The sequence below is a fragment of the Scardinius erythrophthalmus genome (assembly GCF_964197995.2).
Source record: "Scardinius erythrophthalmus genome assembly, chromosome: 10".
NCBI classification, from domain to species: Eukaryota; Metazoa; Chordata; class Actinopteri; order Cypriniformes; family Leuciscidae; genus Scardinius; species Scardinius erythrophthalmus.
This window is the reverse complement of record NC_138230.1, coordinates 1,690,229-1,704,767: the sequence shown is the minus strand read 5'-3', so window position 1 is coordinate 1,704,767 and position 14,539 is coordinate 1,690,229. Positions and strand designations below refer to the sequence as shown.

General features: G+C 45.4%; 1 protein-coding gene across 1 annotated transcript in view; it reads right to left on the bottom strand.

Moving 5' to 3' along the window:
- LOC308697489 (venom phosphodiesterase CdcPDE) overlaps nt 1–14,539 on the bottom strand; it is a 61,052-nt gene that overhangs the window by 28,544 nt on the left and 17,969 nt on the right. The window contains exons 12-19 of the mRNA XM_081376769.1: nt 11,712–11,820; nt 11,445–11,567; nt 6,677–6,708; nt 4,461–4,588; nt 3,975–4,044; nt 3,609–3,696; nt 3,336–3,508; nt 3,136–3,181 (exon numbers count right to left, since the gene is read on the bottom strand). Coding sequence (XP_081232895.1) covers nt 3,136–3,181; nt 3,336–3,508; nt 3,609–3,696; nt 3,975–4,044; nt 4,461–4,588; nt 6,677–6,708; nt 11,445–11,567; nt 11,712–11,820 — 769 coding nt within the window. The remainder of the gene's footprint in view (nt 1–3,135; nt 3,182–3,335; nt 3,509–3,608; nt 3,697–3,974; nt 4,045–4,460; nt 4,589–6,676; nt 6,709–11,444; nt 11,568–11,711; nt 11,821–14,539) is intronic.

Genomic DNA, 14,539 nt, shown 5'->3' with positions numbered 1-14,539 from the left:
AGACATGGACCAAATCGTGGCTGCCAAATTGTACCCTTCGCCTTGGAAAGAAGGTCCTTTCTCAGGGAAATTGGCCAGGGAGCTGCTGCCAGCAGTTGCATCAACTTAGGGAGCCATGACTTGCTACACCAAAGAGGGGCCATGTGTCCATAGTCACTCATTGGCCAGCGCGTCCCTGTTCTTCGAGAAGAATATTGAGCAGTAGTGGAGTTGTCTCCTGAGGCGAAGAGGTCGACCTTTGCCCTCCTGAAGATACTCCAGATCATGTGAACCGCCTGGGGATGGAGCATCCATTGCCCCACGACATCATGTCTGCCCCTTGGTTCTTCGGATGAGACGTTAAACCGAGGTCCTGACTCTCTGTGTGTGTCCTTTGGAAAAAGAGTAGGGGTGTAACCCCGGCATCCTGGCCAAATTTGCCCATTGGCCTCCGTCCATCATGGCCTCCTAATCATCCCCATATACTGATTGGCTTCTTCACCAGTAAGCTGGTGTGTGGTGGGCGTTCTGGCACAATATGGCTGCCATCGCATCATCCAGGTGGTGCTGCACATTGGTGGTGGTTGAGGAGATTCCCCCCTTCCATGTGTAACCCAGCTCCCAGTGAGTGAAGGTTGCGCTGTGCCCATAAGAGGAGCTATCTCACCAGTTTGTACAGAGGCCTCGATGTGAGTCCACCTTGATGGTTTATGCAGGACACCACAGCCATGTTGTCTGAGCAGACTAAGACATGGTGCCCTTTCAGGACTGGTAGGAAGTTTTTAAAGGCCAGAAAAACTCCCAGCACTTCCAGGCACTGTTTCTCCACGCTCGACTAGGAGTCGGTGTCGGCCTGCCCTCGCACAGAGCTCCCCAACCCATGCTGGAGGCATCTGACGAGACCACCGTCCTTCTGGAGACCAGCCCCAAGTGTCCGGCCTGGTGCAGACAAGGGTCCTTCCCAGGGGCCAGGGTCATGACACAGCCGGGGTCCACCTTGACATGAAGGAACCTGGGGTTTTAGCCAATACTGGAGCTGTAGAGACAGTTCTGCCGGCTTACAGCGAGCAAGGCTTCTACAGACGCTACTTCCTCCTTCCGGAGAAGGACGGATTATCAGGCCCATCCTCGGTCTCAGGCAACCGCACTTTGATGAAACTGCTGTTCAAGATTGAAACAAATCCTCCTGCAAGTTTGCCTGAGGGATTGGCTCTTCTCAGTGGAAAGGAAGACTAGGGTTGGGTATGCTTTGAATTTTAACGATTCCGATTCCTGTTTCCATTCTGCTTTTCGATTCCGATTCTTATCGATTCCTAATTTAAATTCCAATAAGGCAACAAAAAACAAACAAAAAAACTTGGATATCATTCACATTTAGTCTTATTGCAAAACATTTAATTGCAGCTGAATTTCATGAACAGAAATCAACAGGCTGAAGAACACTTACACAAGGAACGTTTGCTTGTGGTTTATAAACACCATAGAAGAACAACTAGCCTGACTAATATAAACGTAAAGCATTCTAGACCTCTACCAACAGAACTAGAAAAGGCTATGTTTTATGAGGAACTTAGTACAAACCAAATTTCACTGTTTTATTGCAAATTTGTAAACAGTTCTGAGGAATCATCTGATTCCAAGAGAATTGCTTTGGGTGTAGATTTGCAATATGACCTTCCAGATTCAGAATGGAGCCAGATATGTGCCAAAGCCCAGAATCTGTCAATTAACACTAGATTTAAGCTGATCCAATACAACTGGGTAATGCGTACATATGTCACCCCTGAAAAGTTAAACAGGTTTAACACGGAAATCCCAGACATCTGTTTTAAATGCCAAAAACATAAGGGAACATTCTTCCATTGTATCTGGGAATGTGAGTTGATCAAGACATTCTGGCAAAAAGTGACAGCACTAATTTCTTCAATTATTTCAAAACCAATTCCAATGACCCCTGAAATATGTGCTTTGGGTTTAATTCCTGTAAGTCTACCATTATCAGGTTATCACACTAAAATGATTGACATTTGTCTAGTTCTTGCAAGACGTTTAGTAGCATTTTACTGGAAGAACATAGAAGGTCCATCCATTGATCATTGGTTAAAAGATCTGTCACACTGCATTGCATTGGAAAGAATATCCTACAGTATAAAGGGCAAACTAAAAGATTACCATAAAATATGGGATCTTTTATACATTTTCTGGAAAATAACCAAATATCGATACAGGCAATATTAGATACCTCTCACTCCACTGATTGATATGTGTATATATGATGTGCTTATGTATATGAAAATATGTGGACATGTCTGTCTTAGCCTTTGTGTAATAACTTCTAACCCTGTGTAACTGATTTTTTGGATGCTGAGGGCGGGGGTGGGAAGATGTATGAAATATATAAAAATGTTTTGTTTTTTGGAAATGTTCTTGTTATGCTCCATGTTTTTCAATAAAAATATGTAAATAAACGTAAAGCATTACTAAAGACAATAAACACTCAGTAATTAAAAAAGAACAAATAAAAAATTAGCAATGGCAACAAATAGATAAAACTGAATAAAGATATGATTGAAATATACAGTGTTTTAAGATTTTCAGGTACATCATAAATTCAGGTTCAGAAACTGTGATCAAATGTAAAATAACACTGCACTTTATAAATAAAATATACATTACAAATATAGTTAAAAACGTTATTCAGTGAAGAACTAGTGAATTTTCTCTGTCTTTCGTTGTTTGATTAATGTAATTATAGAGACGACTTTCAGTTCAGTTCTCATGACTCATCTCTCGCTTCAGTGCTTTGAAGTCATTCTGAAATGCTCAGGAAGGAATCGATAAAAGGGAATCGAAATCCTAAGGATGACTAATAAGTTCATATCCAGATAGATATTTCTGAGATCTGCGTTCGAGGATGTGGCTTGCCATTATTCCGGAGAAAAACGAGTTTTCCCAAAAGCATCCACTAACACGCGCTATGAGTGAAATGTATGGATAGGGAAGTATCTCTACACTTCTGCTTTGCTGCGCCACAGTCTCCAGACGTGTGTGTGTGTGTGTGTGTGTGTGTGTGTGTGTGTGTGTGTGTGTGTGTGTGTGTGTGTGTGTGTGAGAGAGAGTGAAAGCGCTGAGTCACAGACACACAACTGAACTCACCTTCAGCCTCAGAGAGATTCAAGCGCATGTTGATGTCACTTCCACTCTGAAACACAGACAGTGTTACGGACACACCGGATAACTAATGCAACTAATGAACCCTTATTGTCTGGTGTTGCCATTCTCATGTCTAAATAGATTTAAATACAATGTTTGTGTGTACTAGTTCAGTGCAGCTCAGTGTGTGTGTGTGTGTGTACCAGAGCAGTGCAGCTACAGCCCAGTGTGTGTGTGGGCTCCAGGCTGCGGATCGGACACTGCCTCGGGCCGCTCTGCTCGCGCGGGGGGGCAGGGCTGTGGAAGGGGGCGCGCAGCAGGTGATTCAGGCTCCCGTGGGTCCCGTTATTATGGGATGGGGAGATCTCCAGCACGTCTGAGGAGAGAGGAGCACATCCAGGGACGGCTAGAGGACCAGCACTTCTGCTCAAGGTACATGTGCTCTATAAATAAAGACCTGACGCGTGTTCTCGTACCACACATGAGGTTGTACAGCTCGATGTTGGAAAACGGATCCACTTCCGTCTGAAAGAGGAATTTAGGTCCAAAACTGAGAAACGCGGCCTGAGGGAGACAGAGTCGACAGCGTGAGCTGGAATACACCACAGTTACAGTCATGTGTCATTTACTGTGAAAGCTGACAACTATCTGAGAAAAAGTTGTGCATTTAGACTACATTACAGCATCACACTCACAGATACACACACACACACACACACACACACACACACACACACACACACACACACACACACACACACACACACACAGGTGTTTCAGATACAGCTTGATCTGCTGCTGAGGACGCTTACACTGCAACACACACACACACACACACACACCTGCATGCTGTAGATGTCATTATCATATCCATGATTTCCTCCGGAGCAGAATGTGAGAGACCCTGGAGACCTGCAGTAACACACACACATACAAAAGTTTGGAATAATTATGTTTTTAAAACTGTTTTGAAAGAGTCTCCTCACACACACACACACACACACACACACACACAGACACACACCAAGGCTGCGTTCACTGTTTTTACTGTATTTCTGCTCAGTGTAAATCATCAGTTCTCCATCATTACTCCAGTCTCCAGAGTCACATGACCCTCAGAAATCACTCTAATATGAGGATCAACAAACACGGATGATTATTATCAGTGTTAAACACAGGTCATATTTCTGTGGAAACTGTGATGCATTTTATTTTTCAGGATTCTTTGATGAACTGAAAGGTCATTTTATCTGAGAACAGAATCTTTTGTCACATAAGAGTGTGTGCTGCACGTGTGATGAGTGTGTAGTGTGTGTGTAGTGCTGTACCTCTCGAAGAGCCAGCGCGGGCTCACCAACACACTCACGTCCTCGATGCGCCGGTTATTGGCGTAGTGGAAGCGCTTGGGCAACAGGTGTTTCAGATACGGCTTGATCTGCTGCTGAGGACGCTTACACTGCAACACACACACACACACACACACACACACAGGTGTTTCAGATACGGCTTGATCTGCTGCTGAGCACGCTTACACTGCAACACACACACACACACACACACACACACACACACACACACACAGGTGTTTCAGATACGGCTTGATCTGCTGCTGAGGACGCTTACACTGCAACACACACACACACACACACACACACACACACACACACACACACAGGTGTTTCAGATACGGCTTGATCTGCTGCTGAGGACGCTTACACTGCAACACACACACACACACACACACACACACACACACACACACACACAGGTGTTTCAGATACGGCTTGATCTGCTGCTGAGGACGCTTACACTGCAACACACACACACACACACACACACACACACACACACACACACACACACACACACAGGTGTTTCAGATACGGCTTGATCTGCTGCTGAGGACGCTTACACTGCAACACACACACACACACACACACACACACACACACACACACACACACACACACAGGTGTTTCAGATACGGCTTGATCTGCTGCTGAGGACGCTTACACTGCAACACACACACACACACACACACACACACACACACACACACACACACAGGTGTTTCAGATACGGCTTGATCTGCTGCTGAGGACGCTTACACTGCAACACACACACACACACACACACACACACACACACACACACAGGTGTTTCAGATACGGCTTGATCTGCTGCTGAGGACGCTTACACTGCAACACACACACACACACACACACACACACACACACACACACACACACACAGGTGTTTCAGATACGGCTTGATCTGCTGCTGAGGACGCTTACACTGCAACACACACACACACACACACACACACACACACACACACACACACACACACACAGGTGTTTCAGATACGGCTTGATCTGCTGCTGAGGACGCTTACACTGCAACACACACACACACACACACACACACACACACACACAGGTGTTTCAGATACGGCTTGATCTGCTGCTGAGGACGCTTAAACTGCAACACACACACACACACACACACACACACACACACACACAGGTGTTTCAGATACGGCTTGATCTGCTGCTGAGGACGCTTACACTGCAACACACACACACACACACACACACACACACACACACAGGTGTTTCAGATACGGCTTGATCTGCTGCTGAGGACGCTTACACTGCAACACACACACACACACACACACACACACACACAGGTGTTTCAGATACGGCTTGATCTGCTGCTGAGGACGCTTACACTGCAACACACACACACACACACACACACACACACACACACACACACACACGTCTGCAGATTCACTCTACAAAACACATGTTTGAGTGTAATGTTGTTGTCATCACACACACGCTGAAACATGTTCATCCTCCAGCTGTGTGCAGAATTCTACAGTGTGTAAAGCACACACACTCACACACCCATCTACAGATTCAGCACGCTACAAAACACAGATGTTTGAGTGTGTTGTCATCACACACAGAATAAAACACACAGATGTTTGAGTGCGTGTTGTTGTCATCACACACACGCTGAAACATGTTCATCCTCCAGCTGTGCGCAGAATTCTACAGTGTGTAAAGCACACACACTCACAAACACATCATCAACACACACTCACACACCCATCTGCAGATTCAGCACGCTACAAAACACATGTTTGAGTGCGTGTTGTTGTCATCACACACAGAATTATACACACAGATGTTTGAGTGCGTGTTGTTGTCATCACACACACGCTGAAACATGTTCATCCTCCAGCTGTGCGCAGAATTCTACAGTGTGTAAAGCAAATCTGTCTTTACGTGTATTTGTGAAAACTAATTATTTTTAATGATAAAGAATAAACATGTGGGGTAATAACTGCTAATCTGCTTTTAAACAATCTGTGTGTATAAATCGCTAAATAAATAATCTTGACTCAAACTAATTAAATTTAAAATCATTGAAAATGCAGATAGCAGTGTTTCTGTCTGAGGCGATAACTGTACGAACATGAGGACATTAATCTGAGTTATTAAAACACAGCAGGAAATATGCAGACACTTACCGACATGTTCGCCACGAGCGCAGCCGCATCCACTGTCAAACACACACACACACACACACACACACACACACACACACACACACACACACACACACACACACACACACACACACACACACACACACACACACACACACACACACACAGAGAACACTGTCAAAAGTATATTTTTAGGTTGTAAATAATGCAAATATTATATGAGTAAGTTTTACAAGAAAACATCAGTCATCGATCTCTGGATTAACTGAATGTGTCACTCTCCGTTTATTTGTAAGTAATGGTGAGATTTACTAGTAAACTCTGAGAGCTTGTTCAGTGTGGACGGCTGTTCTAGAGTCAGCACGAAGTTTGTAAACATCCTCATCGCTACAGTATTACAGTATTTGCCTTTGGTGTGAACGGGCCTCAAATCTGGATTCATACACACAAACTTGACAAAGTGCAAAATACACTTTAAAAATGATTTATCAAAGTTCTGAACTGTGTGTCTGACTTACAGGTGTGTGTCTGACTTACAGGTGTGTGTCTGACTTACAGGTGTGTGTGTGTGTGTGTGTGTGTGTGTGTGTGTGTGTGTGTGTGTGTGTGTGTGTGTGTGTGTGTGTGTGACTTACAGGTGTGTGTGTGTGTGTGTGTGTGTGTGTGTCTGACTGACTTACAGGTGTGTGTTTGACTTACAGGTGTGTGTCTGACTTACAGGTGTATGTCTGACTTACAGGTGTGTGTGTGTGTGTGTGTGTGTGTGTGTGTGTGTCTGACTTACAGGTGTGTGTCTGACTTACAGGTGTGTGTCTGACTTACAGGTGTGTGTGTGTGTGTGTGTGTGTGTGTGTGTGTGTGTGTGTGTGTGTGTCTGACTTACAGGTGTGTGTGTGTGTGTGTGTGTGTGTGTGTGTCTGACTTACAGGTGTGTGTTTGACTTACAGGTGTGTGTCTGACTTACAGGTGTGTCTTTGACTTACAGGTGTGTGTGTGTGTGTGTGTGTGTGTGTGTGTGTGTGTGTGTGTCTGACTTACAGGTGTGTGTTTGACTTACAGGTGTGTGTGTGTGTGTGTGTGTGTGTGTGTGTGTGTGTGTGTGTGTGTGTGTGTGTCTGACTTACAGGTGTGTGTTTGACTTACAGGAGTGTGTGTGTCTGACTTACAGGTGTGTGTTTGACTTACAGGAGTGTGTGTGTGTGTGTGTGTGTGTGTGTGTGTGTCTGACTTACAGGTGTGTGTTTGACTTACAGGAGTGTGTGTGTCTGACTTACAGGTGTGTGTTTGACTTACAGGAGTGTGTGTGTGTGTGTGTGTGTGTGTGTGTGTGTGTGTGTGTGTGTGTGTGTGTCTGACTTACAGGTGTGAGTTTGACTTACAGGTGTGTGTCTGACTTACAGGTGTGTGTGTGTGTCTGACTTACAGGAGTGTGTGTGTTTGACTTACAGGAGTGTGTGTGTCTGACTTACAGGTGTGTGTTTGACTTACAGGTGTGTGTCTGACTTACAGGTGTGTGTTTGACTTAAAGGTGTGTGTGTGTGTGTGTGTGTGTGTGTGTGTGTGTGTGTGTGTGTGTGTGTCTGACTTACAGGTGTGTGTTTGACTTGCAGGTGTGTGTATGACTTACAGGTGTGTGTTTGACTTAAAGGTGTGTGTGTGTGTGTGTGTGTGTGTGTGTGTGTGTGTGTCTGACTTACAGGTGTGCGTTTGACTTACAGGTGTGTGTGTGTGTGTGTGTGTGTGTGTGTGTGTCTGACTTGTGTGTGTGTGTCTGACTTACAGGAGTGTGTGTGTCTGACTTACAGGAGTGTGTGTGTCTGACTTACAGGTGTGTGTTTGACTTACAGGAGTGTGTGTGTCTGACTTACAGGAGTGTGTGTGTCTGACTTACAGGAGTGTGTGTGTCTGACTTACAGGTGTGTGTTTGACTTACAGGAGTGTGTGTGTCTGACTTACAGGAGTGTGTGTGTCTGACTTACAGGTGTGTGTTTGACTTACAGGAGTGTGTGTGTCTGACTTACAGGAGTGTGTGTGTGTCTGACTTACAGGTGTGTGTCTGACTTACAGGTGTGTGTGTGTCTGACTTACAGGAGTGTGTGTGTCTGACTTACAGGTGTGTGTTTGACTTACAGGTGTGTGTCTGACTTACAGGAGTGTGTGTGTCTGACTTACAGGAGTGTGTGTGCCTGACTTACAGGTGTGTGTTTGACTTACAGGAGTGTGTGTGTCTGACTTACAGGTGTGTGTCTGACTTACAGGTGTGTGTGTGTGTCTGACTTACAGGAGTGTGTGTGTCTGACTTACAGGTGTGTGTCTGACTTATAGGAGTGTGTGTGTCTGACTTACAGGTGTGTGTTTGACTTACAGGAGTGTGTGTGTGTGTGTGTGTGTGTGTGTGTGTGTGTGTGTGTGTGTGTGTGTGTGTGTGTCTGACTTACAGGTGTGTGTTTGACTTACAGGAGTGTGTGTGTCTGACTTACAGGTGTGTGTTTGACTTACAGGAGTGTGTGTGTGTGTGTGTGTGTGTGTGTGTGTGTGTGTGTGTGTGTGTGTGTGTGTGTGTGTGTGTGTGTCTGACTTACAGGTGTGAGTTTGACTTACAGGTGTGTGTCTGACTTACAGGTGTGTGTGTGTGTGTCTGACTTACAGGAGTGTGTGTGTTTGACTTACAGGAGTGTGTGTGTCTGACTTACAGGTGTGTGTTTGACTTACAGGTGTGTGTCTGACTTACAGGTGTGTGTTTGACTTAAAGGTGTGTGTGTGTGTGTGTGTGTGTGTGTCTGACTTACAGGTGTGTGTTTGACTTGCAGGTGTGTGTATGACTTACAGGTGTGTGTTTGACTTAAAGGTGTGTGTGTGTGTGTGTGTGTGTGTGTGTGTGTGTCTGACTTACAGGTGTGCGTTTGACTTACAGGTGTGTGTGTGTGTGTGTGTGTGTGTGTGTGTGTGTGTCTGACTTGTGTGTGTGTGTCTGACTTACAGGAGTGTGTGTGTCTGACTTACAGGAGTGTGTGTGTCTGACTTACAGGTGTGTGTTTGACTTACAGGAGTGTGTGTGTCTGACTTACAGGAGTGTGTGTGTCTGACTTACAGGAGTGTGTGTGTCTGACTTACAGGTGTGTGTTTGACTTACAGGAGTGTGTGTGTCTGACTTACAGGAGTGTGTGTGTCTGACTTACAGGTGTGTGTTTGACTTACAGGAGTGTGTGTGTCTGACTTACAGGAGTGTGTGTGTGTCTGACTTACAGGTGTGTGTCTGACTTACAGGTGTGTGTGTGTCTGACTTACAGGAGTGTGTGTGTCTGACTTACAGGTGTGTGTTTGACTTACAGGTGTGTGTCTGACTTACAGGAGTGTGTGTGTCTGACTTACAGGAGTGTGTGTGCCTGACTTACAGGTGTGTGTTTGACTTACAGGAGTGTGTGTGTCTGACTTACAGGTGTGTGTCTGACTTACAGGTGTGTGTGTGTGTCTGACTTACAGGAGTGTGTGTGTCTGACTTACAGGTGTGTGTGTGTCTGACTTATAGGAGTGTGTGTGTCTGACTTACAGGTGTGTGTCTGACTTACAGGTGTGTGTTTGACTTACAGGAGTGTGTGTGTCTGACTAACAGGTGTGTGTCTGACTTACAGGTGTGTGTTTGACTTACAGGAGTGTGTGTGTCTGACTTACAGGTGTGTGTGTGTCTGACTTATAGGAGTGTGTGTGTCTGACTTACAGGTGTGTGTCTGACTTACAGGTGTGTGTTTGACTTACAGGTGTGTGTGTGTGTGTGTGTGTGTGTGTGTGTCTGACTTACAGGTGTGTGTTTGACTTATAGGTGTGTGTGTGTGTGTGTGTGTGTGTGTGTGTGTGTGTGTGTGTCTGACTTACAGGTGTGTGTTTGACTTACAGGTGTGTGTCTGACTTACAGGAGTGTGTGTGTGTCTGACTTACAGGAGTGTGTGTGTCTGACTTACAGGTGTGTGTTTGACTTACAGGAGTGTGTGTGTCTGACTAACAGGTGTGTGTCTGACTTACAGGAGTGTGTGTGTCTGACTTACAGGTGTGTGTTTGACTTACAGGAGTGTGTTTGTCTGACTTACAGGTGTGTGTGTGTCTGACTTATAGGAGTGTGTGTGTCTGACTTACAGGTGTGTGTTTGACTTACAGGAGTGTGTGTGTCTGACTTACAGGTGTGTGTGTATCTGACTTACAGGTGTGTGTGTATCTGACTTACAGGTGTGTGTCTGATTTACAGGTGTGTGTGTGTCTGACTTACAGGTGTGTGTGTGTCTGACTTATAGGAGTGTGTGTGTCTGACTTACAGGTGTGTGTTTGACTTACAGGAGTGTGTGTGTCTGACTTACAGGTGTGTGTGTATCTGACTTACAGGTGTGTGTGTATCTGACTTACAGGTGTGTGTCTGATTTACAGGTGTGTGTGTGTCTGACTTACAGGTGTGTGTGTGTCTGACTTATAGGAGTGTGTGTGTCTGACTTACAGGTGTGTGTTTGACTTACAGGAGTGTGTGTGTCTGACTTACAGGTGTGTGTGTATCTGACTTACAGGTGTGTGTGTATCTGACTTACAGGTGTGTGTCTGATTTACAGGTGTGTGTGTGTCTGACTTACAGGTGTGTGTGTGTCTGACTTATAGGAGTGTGTGTGTCTGACTTACAGGTGTGTGTTTGACTTACAGGAGTGTGTGTGTCTGACTTACAGGTGTGTGTGTATCTGACTTACAGGTGTGTGTGTATCTGACTTACAGGTGTGTGTCTGATTTACAGGTGTGTGTGTGTCTGACTTACAGGTGTGTGTTTTGTCTTTGGCTCTGATTCGTCCAAATGGACCCTCACTGACAAACAGATGATCAACATCACCCACAAAATCCTGAAGAGCTTCTTTACGCTCACAGCTGGTCTCCTCCATACCTGCAAAAACACACACACACACACACACACACACACACACACACACACACACACACACACACACACATCACATTTGCACATGATGGAGAGTTTCTCCACGGTTAAGCGTGTGTGTGTGTGTGTGTGTGTGTGTGTGTGTGTTACCGTGATCTGCGACGATGATGATATTGACGCACTGATGAAGGTTGAGTTGTTTGAGGCCGTTCATCAGCTGACCGATGACTCTGTCCACACCCTGCAGAGCCATGATCAGCTACACACACACACACACACGCACGCATTAATGTTTTTATATCAACATATCATCTGTTGCTACTGACCTTCATATATCAGACACATCAGTGTGTGTGTGTGTGTGTGTGTAACTGCTTAACACTTGTATTATGTTAAAAGTCGATCACTGATGATCATTCAATTTCAGATCATTGACCCTGTTCTATGAAGGTAATATGATGCCATAAAGAATCGCATGTGCAAGAGAAGATTTGTAAAGGTGTAAATCGCCTTAAAAAGTGTAAGAACAAAATATTTGCAGCATTTCACTGTTATTGGTGAGTGTAATTCATGTGTTGTGAAACTGCAGCTTCATGCTAACGCAAATAAACATGATCTGTGTTCCTCTGACTTCCATTTCTCCGTGCTTACACTTTTGGCACCAGAGTCTTGTTGTGTTCATGAGGCAAAACAGTTCCCGGAATAACCCGATTTGTACAGTTGCGTCTTCCTTCACGATTCTCTCTCTCACTGAGTTCTGCGAGCGAAGAGGAGGGCGGGTCCAGCTTCATCATGTAGCCAATCAGAGAGCTTCTCGCTGATTCTGGATTTACTCTTATCTGATTGGTTCAACAAACATGCCAGTCACCAGAACACATCTTTATCTTCATTTGGCTCAGAAACGTTCTCGTTGCCGAAATGGAACTTTTAATGCACACACACACTCACCTAAAGGATTATTAGGAACACCATACTAATACTGTGTTTGACCCCCTTTCGCCTTCAGAACTGCCTTAATTCTACGTGGCATTGATTCAACAAGGTGCTGAAAGCATTCTTTAGAAATGTTGGACCATATTGTTTTAGTACAGTGAACTCATTGTCACGTTCAAGAAACCAATTTGAAATGATTCGAGCTTTGTGACATGGTGCATTATCCTGCTGGAAGTAGCCATCAGTGGATGGGTACATGGTGGTCATAAAGGGATGGACATGGTCAGAAACAATGCTCAGGTAGGCCGTGGCATTTAAACGATGCCCAATTGGCACTAAGGGGCCTAAAGTGTGCCAAGAAAACATCCCCCACACCATTACACCACCACCACCAGCCTGCACAGTGGTAACAAGGCATGATGGATCCATGTTCTCATTCTGTTTACGCCAAATTCTGACTCGACCATCTGAATGTCTCAACAGAAATCGAGACTCATCAGACCAGGCAACATTTTTCCAGTCTTCAACTGTCCAATTTTGGTGAGCTCGTGCAAATTGTAGCCTCTTTTTCCTATTTGTAGTGGAGATGAGTGGTACCCGGTGGGGTCTTCTGCTGTTGTAGCCCATCCGCCTCAAGGTTGTGCGTGTTGTGGCTTCACAAATGCTTTGCTGCATACCTCGGTTGTAACGAGTGGTTATTTCAGTCAAAGTTGCTCTTCTATCAGCTTGAATCAGTCGGCCCATTCTCCTCTGACCTCTAGCATCAAAAGGCATTTTCGCCCACAGGACTGCCGCATACTGGATGTTTTTCCCTTTTCACACCATTCTTTGTAAACCCTAGAAATGGTTGTGCGTGAAAATCCCAGTAACTGAGCAGATTGTGAAATACTCAGACCGGCCCGTCTGGCACCAACAACCATGCCACCCTCAAAATTGCTTAAATCACCTTTCTTTCCCATTCTGACATTCAGTTTGGAGTTCAGGAGATTGTCTTGACCAGGACCACACCCCTAAATGCATTGAAGCAACTGCCATGTGATTGGTTGATTAGATAATTGCATTAATGAGAAATTGAACAGGTGTTCCTAATAATCCTTTAGGTGAGTGTACATAATAAATAAATAAATAAATAAATAAAATAGTTATCAAAAATAAATCACACATAGTTGTGTACTTGATGATGGAGACCCATCTGATCCCCTCACAGATAAAAACGGATGAAGCAAGGCTGCTAGGTTAATACTCGCCGCGTCTGCACGACAAAAGGTGCGGACAGATGCTCATGTGACGTGTGTCTGCTCACCCAGACCCAGACTAACCTAACCCTAACCTCGAGGACAGGACAGATGCGCATGTGACGTGTGTCTGCTCACCCAGACCCAGACTAACCTAACCCTAACCTCGAGGACAGGACAGATGCGCATGTGACGTGTGTCTGCTCACCCAGACCAAGACTAGCCTAACCCTAACCTCGATGACAGGACAGATGCGCATGTGACGTGTGTCTGCTCACCCAGACCCAGACTAACCTAACCCTAACCTCGAGGACAGGACAGATGCGCATGTGACGTGTGTCTGCTCACCCAGACCCAGACTAACCTAACCCTAACCTCGAGGACAGGACAGATGCGCATGTGACGTGTGTCTGCTCACCCAGACCCAGACTAACCTAACCCTAACCTCGAGGACAGGACAGATGCTAATGTGATGTGTGTCTGTTCACCTAGACCCAGACTAACCTAACCCTAACCTCGAGGACAGGACAGATGCGCATGTGACGTGTGTCTGCTCACCCAGACCCAGACTAACCTAATCCTAACCTCGAGGACAGGACAGATGCGCATGTGACGTGTGTCTGCTCACCCAGACCCAGACTAACCTAACCCTAACCTCGAGGACAGGACAGATGCGCATGTGACGTGTGTCTGCTCACCCAGACCAAGACTAGCCTAACCCTAACCTCGAGGACAGGACAGATGCTCACGTGAAGTGTGTCTGCTCACCCAGACCCAGACTAACCTAACCCTAACCTCGAGGACAGGACA